General features: G+C 47.0%; 1 protein-coding gene across 1 annotated transcript in view; it reads right to left on the bottom strand.

Annotated features, from left to right (window-relative positions):
* angpt1 (angiopoietin 1) overlaps window positions 1–16,219 on the bottom strand; it is a 131,710-nt gene that overhangs the window by 40,139 nt on the left and 75,352 nt on the right. The window contains exons 2-3 of the mRNA XM_033019125.1: window positions 3,935–4,090; window positions 1,966–2,087 (exon numbers count right to left, since the gene is read on the bottom strand). Coding sequence (XP_032875016.1) covers window positions 1,966–2,087; window positions 3,935–4,090 — 278 coding nt within the window. The remainder of the gene's footprint in view (window positions 1–1,965; window positions 2,088–3,934; window positions 4,091–16,219) is intronic.

Below are 16,219 nucleotides of genomic sequence, written 5' to 3'. Positions count from 1 at the left end.
GTGATTCTTATCCATTGAAATCGAGCGAACGACAGTTCTGCTCTCCTCCCTAACTATTCACCTAGTGGATTTAGGAGCCTTCAACCTGACAAGCACAGCCTATGGCAATACATTATCTCCATTGACTCTTACACCCCTCACCCTGCCTCAGTGTGTGTGACTCCATCATCTCCTTGTCAGGAGGTTGTTGTTTAAAGAACCATTGCACAAAATCAGAGCTGGCCATCCTGTGCAGTGCTGAGGGAGTGTTATACTGTTGGAAGTGCTGTCTTTCGGGCAAGATATTAAATGGAAGCTCTGCCCGCCCTTTCCGCTGAACTCAAAGTATCCCATGGTACTATTAAAAACAAAAGGGAAGGGAGTTCCTGGAGTCATGGGGAACATCTCTTAACTACGGACCTGCAAATATGATCAGACCATTGTCCATTGCTGTTTGTGGGTCTTACCCTGAGGTTAAGTTACCTGCTGCATTCCCCTGCATTCCTGCAGTGACTGACCAGGTTTTAGAGGACATGGGGGCAGTGGGATGTGCTGAGACTGGGAGGTGTTAGAGGTTAAAATCTTCCTTTCTCCTCCACAGCCTCTGCTGCTGAGTTCAGAGCTTCTGGTAAATTTACTGCCGTGTTGCTGATCGAGCTTGCCTATTTTACAGTGAGGACAACTCTGGCAACGATGAGTTCACTGGCCTGAACGCACAGGGTCGACATCCACTGGAAATCAAAGCTCTGGCAGAACAGAATAGCCAGCAGTGAAGCAGCACATGGCCGATTCTCCAGAGCTGCCGTTTTCCACACTGCCTGTCCTTGCCTCATGGATTATTTGGAGCCCAGAAGGAGCCACTCACCCCTTCAGGTCTGTGCTGATTCAAAAGAGCTTTCCAGCCTACTTCCACCTCCTGGCAATGAGTCCACAGCTCGGCAGACCATGGCTCAAATACACAGCCAGGTTCTGTTTAACTGGTTTCTTTCCGTCTCTTCCTCTTTTACGCTCTGTGTGACAAACGTCTTCCTCATCTCCTGTAATCCTTTTATCCTTTACTTCAAAAAAGCCATGTTACGTGGCTTTTTACTAAAGGATAATAGAATCTCCCTCTTTACTTCATCCAATCCCTCATAATGTTACACACCACCATTAAGCCTCCCTCTGTCTCCTCCACACCAAAGAAAACAACTTTTCCTTATTGCTACAAATTTCCATTCCCGCAATATTCGCTAGAATTTAGAAGATTGAGGGGGGGTCTTATAGAAACATACAAAATTCTTAAGGGGTTGGACAGGCTAGATGCAGGAAGATTGTTCCCGATGTTGGGGAAGTCCACGACAAGGGGTCACAGCTTAAGGATAAAGGGGAAATCCTTTAGGACCGAGATGAGAAAAACATTTTTCACACAGTGAGTGGTGAATCTCTGGAATGCTCTGCCACAGAAGGTAGTTGAGGCCAGTTCATTGGCTATATTTAAGAGGGAGTTAGATGTGGCCCTTGTGGCCAAAGGGATCAGAGGGTATGGAGAGAAGGCAGGTACGGGATACTGAGTTGGATGATCAGCCATGATCATATTGAATGGCGGTGCAGGCTCGAAGGTCCGAATGGCCTACTCCTGCACCTATTGTCTATGTTTCTATGTTTCTATGTTTCTATATTCTCCTTTGCCCTCTCCCCAGTGCAGTCAGATCTCTCCCAACGTGCTAGTCTGAGCGTACCTAAGACATAGTCAGTGTTGGACACAGTTCCAGCATAAGTCCCTGCCCTTGTACTTTATGCCAGAGATACTAAAGTAAATCGTCTTCTATAACCACCTTATTGCCTGATGTTGGCAACTTCGGGGATCTGTGGGTTCACACAGCACAATCCCTTCAACCTGAGATTTCAACAGTGTTTCTCTCTCCCCGGCACTCCCTATTGCTTTAGAGAGCCTGACCCTGCAATGTATGTGGGACAGGGTGGGAGGCTTACTGGCACGGTTACCTGTTCTTATCCCGCAGTTGGTAGATGTTGTTGTTCTGGAGAATCAACTCCTTTTCCAGCTTGTTTGTGAATAAAGAATTTTCCAGCAGTTGGATTTCAAGTCGTGAGGTTTGATTCAAGACCTAAACATTGTAAATCATTCTTCAATAAACATTGCATACTGGGACATTATTTAATGGAAGAAGAGTAAAATATCCAGTAAACAAAAGCAACTATAGAGTACACAACATAATTTACCCTCTCATTGGCCAACAAGTTGGTAAATTCAATGTTGTCACCTCTGCACCCCCTCCCCCCCTATTATAGACCTTTCCTTCTCCGTAGCCCTGCCCACTGTCTGCACAATTTGAAACATGTCTTGTCCCTCACTTTTCCCATTTATTTTCAAATATCCTCAAAGTGTTTTTCACTCTCCATAGATGCTGCCCGGCCTGCCGACTACTTCCAGAATTTCAGTTTCATTTCAGATTTTCTGCATCTGCAACATGTTGTGGAGGTGATCTAGGACTGAAGCAACCCTCGGAGCCAGCTCCACTATTAGTGCCTCACAGCTCTAGGAAGCAGGTTCAATCCTGACCTCGGGTGCCGACTGTGTGAAATTTGCACCGGTCTCCTCCCACATCCCACAGATTTATGGGTTGGAGGGATAATTGGCCACTGTAAATTGCCCCTAGTGTTTAGGTGATGGGTAAATCTGGGGGGAATTGATGGGGATGTGAGAAAAATTAAATGGGATTAGAATGAATGTTTGATTGACAGTGAGCATGGATCCAGTGGGCTGAATAACTTATTACTGTGATATACAGGTATATGTTCACTTTGTCTGCATTCCCCTTAAAACACTGGATATTTTGTGTATCCAAACGTGGGCACCTATTGAGGGCTTTGACCCAGTGATTCTGCACAGGGAATTGATACAGGAGAGTCTCAAGCTAAGAGTCCAAAGGAGAAGTGGCTTCCCAGCCTTGCATTCCAGATTCATCCAAAGGAATGAATCACAAGGATGCTCCCACTGTCTGAAGAAGGGTTTCGGCCTGAAACGTTGCCTATTTCCTTCGCTCCATAGATGCTGCTGCACCCGCTGAGTTTATCCAGCATTTTTGTGTACCTTCGATTTTCCAGCATCTGCAGTTCCTTCTTAAACACAAGGATGCTCCCTGCTGACTGACAGCTTTCTCAGTAACCCCCAACATTACAGAATTCCGTCCGTGCTTGTGTGTGAGTGTGCATGCGTGCTTGGGTTGAGGGTCCATTCTTCACTTGTTCGTGTGTGTATGAACAAGTGTGTACACTAGTTTGTATGCTCCCACTCCTCACAGCACACTCTTTGAACCACTTGGCACATCAGCGGGAATAAGAGCTGCGTGTCGTCCTCGGGTCACAGTGCAGGTTCCAGATGTGGAACAACAAATTCAAGGCTCGGGAACTGGATCAAGCCAGATCGTGCCAGTTAATGGATCACGCCACAGAGCTCTTCATTTTAATCCAATGGCCGCCAATGCTATCAATCCCAAACCCAAACCTAACATCCAGCCGTTGCAAGCGAAGACTGACTTCCACTAACACAGAGGCAGGGAACTGCCTCACTCTTCAGAGAAGGACCCTCTAAATCAGAATGATGTTAAACTATTTATTGACATTTTCTGCTGCTTTGTTTAAGTGCCAAAGGCCGATTCACTCTTTCAAACCTAATTAAACAAAATTCTTACAACATGCTGTAACCAGATAAAGATACCAGAGACGTATTTACAAGAATCACTCAGTCTTGAGTGAACATTGCCAGGAATTTTTTCCTTCAGCTTTTATTTAACTTGGAATGAGGTGTGTAAGACTGTTATTCTGGCCGAGTGTAAGTGTCCCTTGTGCCACTAGCAATAGAAGACAGATCGCAGCACCCTTTCATGTTTGCTCTCTGCTGTTTCTCCCCACCCCCCCACACCCCCCAACTCCCTAACCTCATGAGGCGTACCTGCGTCTCGACGTCTGTCAGTCTGCGTGTCTGCTCGGCTGTCTGGCTCAGCAGACTGGTGCCGATCTCCAGTATGGTGGCTGTGTGGTTCTGCACAGCATTCTGCTGTAGCTGGGCCAGTTCACTCTTCATGCTGTCCTGGATGTAGGTCTCTAGCTGAAGGGAGCCATTTGAAAACCATTAGAGTCAGACCCTTGTACTGCACTGAAGCAGAAACCCCATCTTCCTGGATCAAGTCCAGGGCCAATACTAGCATCAAAGAGCAACCTCTAGCCATCTATGCTGCCTTGTCACAACAGCCATTTCAGTCCCATTATAGTCACTGCAGCATTGTGGGAAACGCTGAGGCCAATCTATGCATGGCAAGTGGTGTCATCTCCCACTTCAGCACCATTGGCTGAGGGATAAAATTGATGCCAAGAACCATGGAACGACAGATGGCACAATGGGCTAAGTGTTCGGCTGGCAACCGGAAGGTAGCCGGTTCGAATCCCGCTTGGAGTGCATACTATCGTTGTGTCCTTGGGCAAGACACTTCACCCACCTTTGCCTGTGTGTGAATGTGTGTGAGTGATTGGTGGTGGTCGGAGGGGCCGTAGGCGCAGATTGGCAGCCACGCTTCCGTCAGTCAGCCCCAGGGCAGCTGTGGCTACAGAAGTAGCTTACCACCACCGAGTGTGACTGAGGAGTGAATGAATAATGCGATGTAAAGCGCCTTGAGTATTAGAAAGGCGCTATATAAATCCCATCCATCATTTTACCAAACAATGGTTTGGAATGTTTTAATATCAACATGATACGCAGACGGCACCTCATTTCAACATTTGGTCTGAAAGACAGCATCTCTGACAGTGAGGCACTCCCGCAGTAATGTACTAGGAACATCAACTTAGGTTTCTAGCTCAGATCTCCACAGCGAGACTTGAAGCCACAAAGTCTGACTCAGAATGTGAATTCAGACACAGAATTTCAAACGACTGAACTTTATTGCAGTGATATCATCTTCGGCAAACAAAAAAATGCAATGCTTGTACACACCGTTATACGAGAAATCTTGAGGTCCAAGTCCATAGCTCCCTAAAAGTGACAACACATGTAAATAGGGTGGTAAAGAGGTGTCTGGTATGCTTGCCTTAACCGGGTAAGGTATTGAGTATAAGAGTTAGGTAGCCATGTTACAGATTTATAAAATTTTGGTTAGGCCGCATCTGGAGTATTGCATACAGTTCTGATTACCCCAGCACCTAAATAACCTTGAAGCTTTGGGGAGAACGCAGAATACGTTTACCAGAATGCTCTCAGGATTCAGAGTATTAGCTATATAGAGAGTACACAAAAATGCTGGAGAAACTCAGCGGGTGCAGTGGGAGAATTCAATGTTCATGCCCCCAGGATGCAGACTCCCCAAGCGGAATATGAGGTGCTGTTCCTCCAATTTCCGTTGTTGCTCGCTCTGGTCATGGAGGAGACCCAGGACAGAGAGGTCGGATACGGAATGGGAGGGGGTTGAAGTGCTGAGCCACCGGGAGATCAGGTTGGTTATTGCGGACCGAGCGGAGGTGTTCGGCGAACCGATCGCCAAGCCTCCGCTTGGTCTCACTGATGTAGATCAGCTGACATCTAAACGAGAACATTGAATTCTCCCAATTTTGTTAGCCCTTGCTGTCTCCTCCCCTTCCTCAGGCCTCGGGCTGTCTCCTCCCATCCCTCAGCGCTCGGGCTCCTCCTCCTCCTTTTTCCTTTCTTCTCCCCTCCCCCCCGGTTTTGGCTTGAAACGTTGCCTATTTCCTTCGCTCCATAGATGCTGCTGCACCCGCTGAGTTTCTCCAGCATTTTTGTGTACCTTTGATTTTCCAGCATCTGCAGTTCCTTTTTAAAAGCTATATAGAGAGGTTGGGCAAACTTACAAACTTCGATTGTTTTCTCGGGAGCATCAGAGATTGAGGGAAGACCTAATAGAAGTATATAATCATAAGAGGTATTGATAGGGCAGACAGTCAGAACCTTTTTTCCTGGGTAGAAATGTCAAAGACTAGAGGGCATAGCTTTAAGGTCAGATGGGTAAGTTTAAAGGCAATGTGCGGGGCAAGTATTTTAAATAGAGAATGGTGGGTGCCTGGCATACGGTGGTGGGAGTAGTTACAATAGTGGTGTTTAAGAGGCTTTTTGATTGGCACATCAGATTCAGATTCAGATTCAGATTCAATTTTAATTGTCATTGTCAGTGTACAGTACAGAGACAACGAAATGCATTTAGCATCTCCCTGGAAGAGCGACATAGCAAATGATTTCAATAAATAATAATAAGTGATAATAAGTGTCCGGGGGGTGGGGGGGTGATTGGCAGTCACCGAGGTACGTTGTTGAGTAGAGTGACAGCCGCCGGGAAGAAGCTGTTCCTGGACCTGCTGGTTCGGCAACGGAGAGACCTTTAGCGCCTCCCGGATGGTAGGAGGGTAAACAGTCCATGGTTGGGGTGAGAGCAGTCCTTGGCGATGCTGAGCGCCCTCCGCAGACAACGCTTGCTTTGGACAGACTCAATGGAGGGGAGCGATGAACCGGTGATGCGTTGGGCAATTTTCACCACCCTCTGCAATGCCTTCCGGTCGGAGACAGAGCAGTTGCCATACCATACTGTGATGCAGTTGGTAAGGATGCTCTCGATGGTGCAGCGGTAGAAGTTCACCAGGATCTGAGGAGACAGATGGACCTTCTTCAGTCTCCTCAGGAAGAAGAGACGCTGGTGAGCCTTCTTGACCAGAGTTGAGGTATTGTGGGTCCAAGAGAGGTCATCGGAGATGTTGACTCCCAGGAACCTGAAGCTGGAAACATGTTCCACCTCCGTCCCGTTAATGTGGATGGGGGTGTGCGTGCCGCCCCTGGACTTCCTGAAGTCTACAATGAGCTCCTTGGTCTTCTACCGCTTACACATGGACGTGTAAGGAATGGAGGGATATGAATCACATGCAAGTAGAGGAGAGTAATGGGCCTGTCCCACTTAGGCGACTTTTAAGGCGACTGCAGGAGACTATGCAGTCGCCACATGTTCGCGTGTGGTTGCCGGGGAGTTGCCTTCATGGTCGTGAGGAGTCCCCGCATCCTGGGAACTAGTCGCGGCCTCATTATGGTCGCCGTGAATTTTTCAACTTGTTGAAAAATTAGCGGCGACTAGAATGCAGCCGCCATGGAGAGTAGCGAGAATTCTTGAGCCGTAGGTGGGTCGTCAGGATGTCCTAATGGGTTGCCAGGAGGTCAAAGGTTCTCGTAGGTTGTAGCCAGTGCTGACCGGTGAATTTCATTGGCTCATTGGGAAAAAAAAGGTAAGCAGTAGTTTTCAGAACCAAGGATAACCGACCGGTAATGTTAAATGTCCGCCGAGCTTCACAGCCGTGTATCTCTGGCTTCTTATAAGTTGTCCACACTCCTACTGCCCCCTTCTCCCCACCTCCTCTCCCAAAGGACTTACCGTACACTGTGCTTTAGCCGTCGTTTTACAGCGCCAACCTTCCTGTTCATCATGGTGTGTCAGTTTCACCTTGGCTTTGTACCGTGTGAAATTTTGAGACAGCGCTGTCTCCTGCCCTGTCCCCCGCCTGCATAATGGGCTGGTGAAGGAGGCGATGTGGGTGTGTATGTGTGTATGTGTGTTCCACTCTGACAGTCGCAGTTCCAGTTGCCGGTTTTTCAGGCGACTGCCGGCAACTTGACAATCTCCGGCAGTCCGCTGAAAAATCGCCTAAGTGGGACAGGCCCATAACTTGTCTTCATGTTTGGCACAGACATTGGTGGTCAAAGGGTCTGTACCTATGCTGCACTGTTCTAAGTTCTACATTCATTGACCCAATCTATACATCCTGCTGAGTCACCGTATCATCAGGAAAAAGTCAACCTACCCGGAGCAAACAATTCGTACAAGGACCAATTGCTTGCTATTGGTCTCAGCTGCTAATTAGGAAACTATGCATAGAGAAAGAATCATCACTGATTTTTTTCAGGATCCTTGATTACATTATTGTGTTAACTGGTCCACAACATAGAGAAGCACAGCAGTGAGAATATCAATAGCCTGCAGGTTATTTATAGAACAACTTTGGGAGAATCTGTCACATTTCATTGACCATCACCAGACCACAATCAGATAAGAAGAAGACAGAGTTTTTGTTACTTCTTCTTGAAATCTGGACTCTGTATGTATCGGTTGAACTCTACTCGCCGCTGGGCCAGAGAAAGTCTCAAATCTCACTGTAGACACTGGATCAGAGTGATGCAGGTCAGATGTAGAGATGATAAGCTGAAGAATTGTTCAATTAAATCAGGAATGAGAATCAGAAACAAAGTGAAGGGAAGGTTAGAACTTCATCACGTGTACAAGGCAGCAGAAAAATTATAATTGTATCCATGGTAATCATTTTCCTTCAATCTCCAGCTCAAAACATATCACAGAAAACAGAAGCTTTATAATTAAATAATTGAACACTACCAAATTACAAAATCACTTCCCAGGGCAGGAGAGTCTTGAACTAAAGCAGCTTGCGCAACCTTTTTGGCGACTTCCGGCACCCGTCATAGGTCGTTGCAGGTCGGCGAAAATTTTCAACATGTTGAAAATTCAGCGGCAACCAGAAAGACGCTACGACTCTGGGCGACTGAGGAGACCACTCACGACCATACAGGCGACACCCTGGCGACACGTCGCGGGGTGAAGCCTGTATGGTCGTGAGTAGTCGCCCAGAGTCGTACCTTGTTCTGGTCGCCGCTGGATTTTCAACATGTTGAACATTTTCGGCGACCTGTAACGACCTATGACGGGTGCCGGCTGTCGCCGAAAAAGTCGCGTAAGTGGGACAGGCCCATTGCTGTGACAGGCAATGAAATCTAAAGGAGATCTAAGAGTAAATTATTCACAAAGGAGATTGCGATAATCTAGAATGAGCTGCCAGAGGAGGTGGGGGATGCAGGTCCAAATTTGTAAAGGTAATTGGACAGGTACTTGGATTGGAAAGGTGTAGAAGTATACGTGCCTAATGCAAGCAAATGGAATTAACATAAATAAGGCAATACAATCAGCATGGATATGGAGGGCCAACTTATTTTCTCAAGTATGGAAGTATGATCAATGTGAAGAAAGGGATCTGATCATCTGATGTAATACTGTGGAGGCAGTGCAGCACTGAAAACTTGAGGGGGGGCTTCACAATATAGTGAGTTGGGGCCCTTGGCAAAATAAAATCACAGGAGTGCCTGGAGTGATGATCAGGCAAAGGTCAGGCTCCAGCTACATGAAAATCTGTTAGGTCATGAAAACGGTCAAGAGCCTTATTAACCTTCAGAGTCAAGAGTGTTTAAGTGTTTAATTGCTACCAGTAGTGACAACAGAACAATGAATGCAACAAATGCTTGTTACAACGTAACAGGCCCATAAACACAATACACACTGATAATATAATGATCAAAATACAATAAATTAATCACCATAATACAGGGTATTAATGCTTCAAAAATCCAAGGTTTGTAGCGTAACTAGAGAGATAGTCGATAGAAAATCAGAGTGGCTGAGGTTAGTGTTCACCCAAAATACAAACACTTCCACTAAAGCTTAGCTCTAGGAATGAGGTTTCCAATAGTCCTATTCTACCTCGTCTGTCTACACTGCCCCTCAAACTTGCAATTTCTTGAATTTCTTCACTTCCCTTCTGGGAGTTCTAGTTACATTTTGCTTCCACTACCCTGGATCATAACTCACAATATAATCCTCCAGTCCTTGTAAATCGTCTGCAACGTTGGTCACCAACACTCCTATCCTGGTAACATCTGGCCCTATTCCCACTTTAAGCCCTTTACAATTTTGTGCCCCTGTATTACATCTCTTAACATTCCCGACTCCACAGGGAACAACCCCAGCTTCACAGTGAGCTAGAGGCCAATACATTAACAGCCTCTCATGGTCCAAACTGGATGTAATCCTTGGTACACAAAAATGCTGGAGAAACTCAGCGGGTGCAGCAGCATCTATGGAGCGAAGGAAATAGGCAACGTTTCGGGCCTTCGTTAACCAGCAAATCAATTCTGCAGAGTATGAATATGCCAGGGAGAGGAATCTTACAGCTGGTACACAAAAAAGCTGGAGAAACTCAGCGGGTGTAGCAGCATCTATGGAGCGAAGGAAATAGGCAACGTTTCGGGCCGAAACCCTTTTTCAGACCGAATCTTACAGCTGGTTGGTTTGGAGAATTATAGAGAGATAGATATTCTCTGAGGCTTAGCATTACTGTGCTAAAAAGAGGAAGAAATCTTAGGATTGGTTCAGCACCTTTCACAATCTTGGCATCTTGAAAGGTGCCTCACTGACATTAAATGGTTCTGAAGTGTGATGTAGGAAACACACAGCCAATTTATACACAGCAATTTACAGTGTGTAGACTACATTATCGTTTTCAGTGACATTGATTGAGGGATATATATTGGCTAGGACATCAAGAGAATGCCCATGCTGGCTGTGGAGTTATTTTTATTCACAAAGAAAGTAGACAGAGACAGTGTTTAACATCTCATTGAAAAGAAGAAACCATGCTAGCTAAAATGTGCTAGTCATTCCAGATTTTGGTGCTCAACATTTGATTCAAATGGAAAGTAGCTTCATTGAGCCAGGAGAGAAAACAGTTTGAGGTGTAGTTCTTGCATGCTAAATCACAGTATTGGGGTGATCACAGAACACACCAGTCACAAGAGTCACAGGCCCAGTTTACAGAAGTGGCCATTCACACCAAACTCAGGAGAATACCTCACTTAGAGGGATAGGATATCCACAGGTCCAAACAGGTAGAGCAGAAGAGAGATTTGTTCATGGGCCAAAGTTCAAATCACAGAAGTGCTTTACACGTTCCTCCCAGATCATCGAATTACAGACTCGGGAATTTACTCCATGAAGGAGAGGAGAGACACCAGTAATACATCAGTTGTTTGACAAGCACTACGAATTCCTTAATATTTAGATGTTCTGCGTCCAAATGCTAGACCCTAGTCACCAGTGCGGTGGAGATGCAACCTTCACTGGCCGCCTGTCGAAATGCAATCCGTGCAAGGCAAATAGAACAAGTTGTCTTACAACTTTAGGCTGTGCACGCCATACGCAAGAAGAAGAACCACAGTGTGGGAAATTTGTGGCCCTTTGATCATGGTAACTCAAATGTTGGCCACCTTCTCAAGGGCAGGTAGGTATGGGTCAAATATTCCAGTCTCATTGTAGATGAATTGGCCTCTGTAAATTATGAAAATGGGACAACATTGAATTTGTGTGAACTGATTGATGGTTGGTGTGGACCCAGTGGGCCAAAGGACAAGTTTCCATGTTGTATCTTTTAATCAATCAATCAATAACATGGTACCTATACGGAGATTTTCCGTTTTCCTGCCAGGAACATTAGATTATTCCAGCACCAAGGGGAGTGGGCTAGTCCATTCTTCAAAAGGATCTTCCAGTGTTCGCTTTTTAAAATGATTTAGATTCAGCAAGTAACTCCCCTGAAACTTATAACATTTGTTCTCAGGGAGACCATCAAAATCTTCTTTCCATGGGACATTGTCCAGAATAAATTGAGCCTGGGGTCTTTTGGAAATAAATTAATGGTGCATCCTGTCACAGTGGGAGCCTAGACGAGAAAGCATGTTAATTGTTTCAATAAGTTCCCAAGTATCTGAAAACGTGTCAAATTGGGTATGATTTGTGGTGGCGATTCTTCACATGCAAACTTCAAATACAAGGCACAAGTCAGAAGGGACTCTGCACTTGCCTGTATCAATGCCGCCCAATCTATACTATTACTAAAACTCTCATCTTGACCACTTCCAGTCTATGTTGTAAATAGATTTGCGCAAAAACGCTACCATATATCGCTATGATTTTTTCGCCATCTTACCCAACGTTCTCATCTACTCCAAGACACCAAGTTTTGTTCCGATCGGTGAAATAATAGAAAAGTTATGAAGGTTTAAAAAATCGTGAGATCAGCAGATTGTTCTTCTCGCCTGTCTGTCACCATGAAGGTAACGCCTCTTCAGGGGGCCAGGAGGATAAAGCCCCAGAGGCCGGTCATGAGTCAGTCAGTCCAGAAGACCGTGAGTGAAAGTTGAGTCCAGATCTGTGAGTCTACACCATGCTGAGTGAACTGTGATTCTACGCTGTACTGAGTGAACTGTGAGTCTACACCGTGCTGAGTGAACTGTGAGCCCACCAGTCGTGGCTGAGTCCAGAGGGAGGTCCCGCTCAGTCCAGAGGTTGCGCTCATTCCGGAAGTCCTGCTTAGTCCAGAGGTTGCGTTGTGTGTGTGATGGACGGTGTGTGTGTGTGTGTGTGTGATGGAGGGTGTGTGTGTGTGTGTGTGTGTGTGTGTGTGTGTGTGTGTGTGTGTGTGTGTGTGTGTGTGTGTGTGATGGACGGTGTGTGTGTGTGTGTGTGTGTGTGTGTGTGTGTGTGTGTGTGTGTGTGTGTGTGTGTGTGTGTGTGTGTGTGTGTGTGTGTGTGATGGAAGGCATGTGTGTGAGAGATGGAGGGTGTGTGAGTGAGTGTGTGTGTGTGTGTGAGATGGAGGGTGTGTGTAGATGTGAGTGTGTGTGTGTGATGGAGGGTGTGTGTGTGTGTGAGATGGAGGGTGTGTGTAGATGTGAGTGTGTGTGTGTGTTGGAGGGTGTGTAAGTGATGGAGGGTGTGTGTGTGTGAGATGGAGGGTGTGTGTGTGTGATGGAGGGTGTATGTTTGTGAGATGGAGGGTGTGTGTGTGTGATGGAGAATGTGTACGTGTGTGATGGAGGGTGTGTACATGTGTGATGGAGGGTGTGTACATGTGTGATGGAGGGTGTGTGTGTGTGTGTGTGTGTGTGTGTGTGTGTGTGTGTGTGTGTGTGTGTGTGTGTGTGTGTGTGTGTGCGCGCGTGCGCGTGCGTGTGCGTGTGCACGTGTGTGTGTGTGTGTGTGTGTGTGTGTGTGCGTGCGTGCGTGCGTGTGTGTGTGTGTGTGAGTGTGTGTGTGTGTGTGTGTGTGTGATGGAGAGTGTGTGGGTGATGGAGTGTGTGTGTGTGTGTGATGGAGTGTGTGTACGTGTGTGATGGAGGGTGTGTGTGTGTGTGTGAGCACACCAGCCGTGAGTGAGTGAACTGTGAGCCCACCAGCCATGAGTGACTGAACTGTGAGTCCACCAGCCGTGAGTGACTGAACTGTGTCCACCAGCAGTGTGACTGATCTTTGAGTCCAAGAATCCATTCTGCCCACAATGTCCATACTAGCTCTCTGGAAACCAGTCCCTTCGGCTTACAACACCCATACTAGCGCTCCAAAAAGCCGCCCCCCCGCTCCCCCCCTCACTGGCCACCAATATTGGAATTGGTAGAGAGATGGAATGTTGCATTGGGGGACCAGCACTCCCGTGTGAGAATGGGACCCAACGGGTCCCACTTAGTCTTGTAACTCTTAAACTGCTCAACACCATCCAGGACAAAACAATCTGCTTGACTGATATTCCACCCAATATCCAGAACAATTGTCCCTGACCAACTAGTGTACAGTAACTGCCATGTGTATCATTTACAAAATGCACTGCAGATACTCACCCAGGCTACTCCAATAGAACCTCCCATGCCTGCAACCATCAAGAAGGACAAGGGCAGCAGGCACATAACACCACCACTCGCGAGTTCCTCTCCAAGCCATATACTACAATGACCAGGAAACATATTGCCAGTCCTTCATTCTCATGGTTGGGTCCAATTTCTATGTGTGTTTCTATGTGTGTTTTGTGTGGGGGGTGGTGTGGGGGGGGTAAGGGGGAAACCGTTTCGGTCGCCTCCTCCATGGAGAGGCGACTTTTTCCAGGTCGCCTCCCCCGTGGCCTAACAACGAGGATCGGGCGGCCTTTCCCGGAGACGCGCCCGGGGATTCAGCGGCCGGCGCAGCAGGGACTCTCGGCGTGGAGCGGGCGAGCCCTCGCTGGGGCTCGCCTGAGGGGAGCGCTCCGTTTCGCTGGCCCGCGGCAGCCGACAGCCTGAGCTCCAGCTGGCGCGGCGTCTACCCCCTCGTGGGGGACCCGGGAGAAGAAGAAGCTTCCACCGCTGGCCCTGCGTGGACTTACCATCGCCCCTGGAGGGGAGCTTCGACCACCGGCCCGGCGGTCTGCGGTGCTTCTGGCTGCGGCGGGGACTTTAAATCTTCGACCGCCGGCCTGCGGCCTACACTATCCTGAAGCCGCGGTCTCCGGTGGGGAAGAGCCGACTATGGACTGGCTCTGGACTCTGGTCCCGACCACGGGGGGAAATGGAGGAGGACTGGACAATTTTTGTGCCTTCCACCACAGTGATGAATGCTGTGGTGGATGTTTGTGTTAAATTTTTATTGTGTATTGTGTGTTCTTTCTCATTGTATCGCTGCTGACATATTCATTTCACTTGCACTTTATGTGCAATGTGATGAATAAACCCGTATTGTATTGAATTGTATTGTATTGTAAATCCTAGAACTTCCTTCCCAATAGAACTGTGAAAGCATCTTCACCTGGATTGTAGCAGTTCAAGAAGGCAGCTCACTGCCATCTTCTCAAGGACATTCAGAATGGACAATAAATGCTGGCTTAGTCCAAATCCCAATAATAATGATTAAGATATAGAAGGAAATGTTACATATAACAGACGAATTGCAGAGTCAGTAGGTGTCTCTGGATATTATTTCAGGGATCGTTTGTCTACACAAAAGAGCTATTCTATGTTCTTTGAGAGAAATCACTCTCTATGGACTTCAGGCATCTGTAAAAATGTTATACATTTATCTCTCCTGCAGTAACATATCACAAAACAGGAGGTCTTACTGGAAATGGGACCACGATAAAATAAAAAGATATAACACCATGGACTCTACTCCCCTAATCCCAATCTTAGCTCCTGTTTATTACAAGTGCTGAGCAGTATAAATCATTCTATAAAATCACAAAACTGAGACAAGTTAAGATGCGGATTAATGTGTTTCAGCAGGACATTGGCCTCAGCATTCCAGGGAAGAGGAAGATACAATGCTGGGAGGGTTGAGAAAGCTGTGGAACTGTGGCCAGCTAATCCAACCCATGTCAGAATTCCTGGGAAAAGTTGATTCTATCCAACAGCCTCTTCCTGGGTTTTGGAATGACATTAAAGATCACACAACTTATGTGATGAGACGTAATCACCAGCCAAATAGTCTGGTGACTTTACAGCAAGTCTCTCATCAAACGGTAGCCCACTAAGGGACCTGAGGTAGTCCCTTCCTTTCCTTGTTGGTCTGGCTTTTGTTGAGGTGGTTCCTGCCCCACTGCTATCACTGATTGAAGCAACTTTCGCTTCAGTTCTCTATGTCGGAAACTTTCCCTTCTCCGTGCTCAATAAATGAACCAGTTGCTGACACCGACAATAGGATAGAAGCATAGGCAAAACTGTGGCCAATTAATGGAATGGTGGACAAGTGTGAGGACCCTGGAAGAAAGGAACAAGTGGAGGTCATTCATTCCCTGAGTCTGCTCCATCGAGCATCACAGTTGATCATGCGCCTCAGGGCCATTTTCATGCCCAATCCCTATGCCACCTCCTCCCTAACTGTTCCTGACCCTGTACACTGTACACCAATGATTGAATGCCTCCAGCCCGCTTGTATCCTTATCTCACTCTTTAACCTGAACCTTGGCCCCAACAACAGTTTCTCAGCCCAGAGACATGCCCCCCTAACACCCAGCCTGTCAAACCCCTTGAGAATCAAGTTCCTTGTAGCCTAGCCATTGACTGAGTTACAGTGCCATGCTCACCGCTCTAGGTCCAAAGGATTGCAGGCCTGAGGGCTGAAGTTCCCATCCACTGGCATGACTTGCACTGGACCCTCACTGCTGTACCCGAGGGGGTGCAGTACTGGAGGAGGGATGGTAGCTCAGAGACATTAAAGTGTGGGAAGCAGGCACATGGAGGCCCATGTATCACCAACCACTTGAGGCGGTACACAATGCCTATCACAAGCAAGTTCACCTGCAAGTCACAAACAAAATAGTCGCCTCAGGTGCACACAACAGATCGCAAAGCACCTGCTTCAGGAAGAATGGGAATGTTTATCCCCCAATCACATTCACAGCCACAAATATTTATGGGATCTTGTTCCACTTCCTGCACTCTATCAACTACTACATTTACACTTCCGAAAGATACTTTGATCTTTAGCTCAGCAAAATGCACTCAACCTCAATGGCAATAGAGGACTTAATTTTGAGGGGAAATTCCACAACTTAG

Source organism: Amblyraja radiata, chromosome 4 (assembly GCF_010909765.2).
Source record: "Amblyraja radiata isolate CabotCenter1 chromosome 4, sAmbRad1.1.pri, whole genome shotgun sequence".
NCBI classification, from domain to species: Eukaryota; Metazoa; Chordata; class Chondrichthyes; order Rajiformes; family Rajidae; genus Amblyraja; species Amblyraja radiata.
The sequence above is the reverse complement of the archived record's forward strand: the minus strand, read 5'-3'. Positions and strand labels throughout refer to the sequence as shown.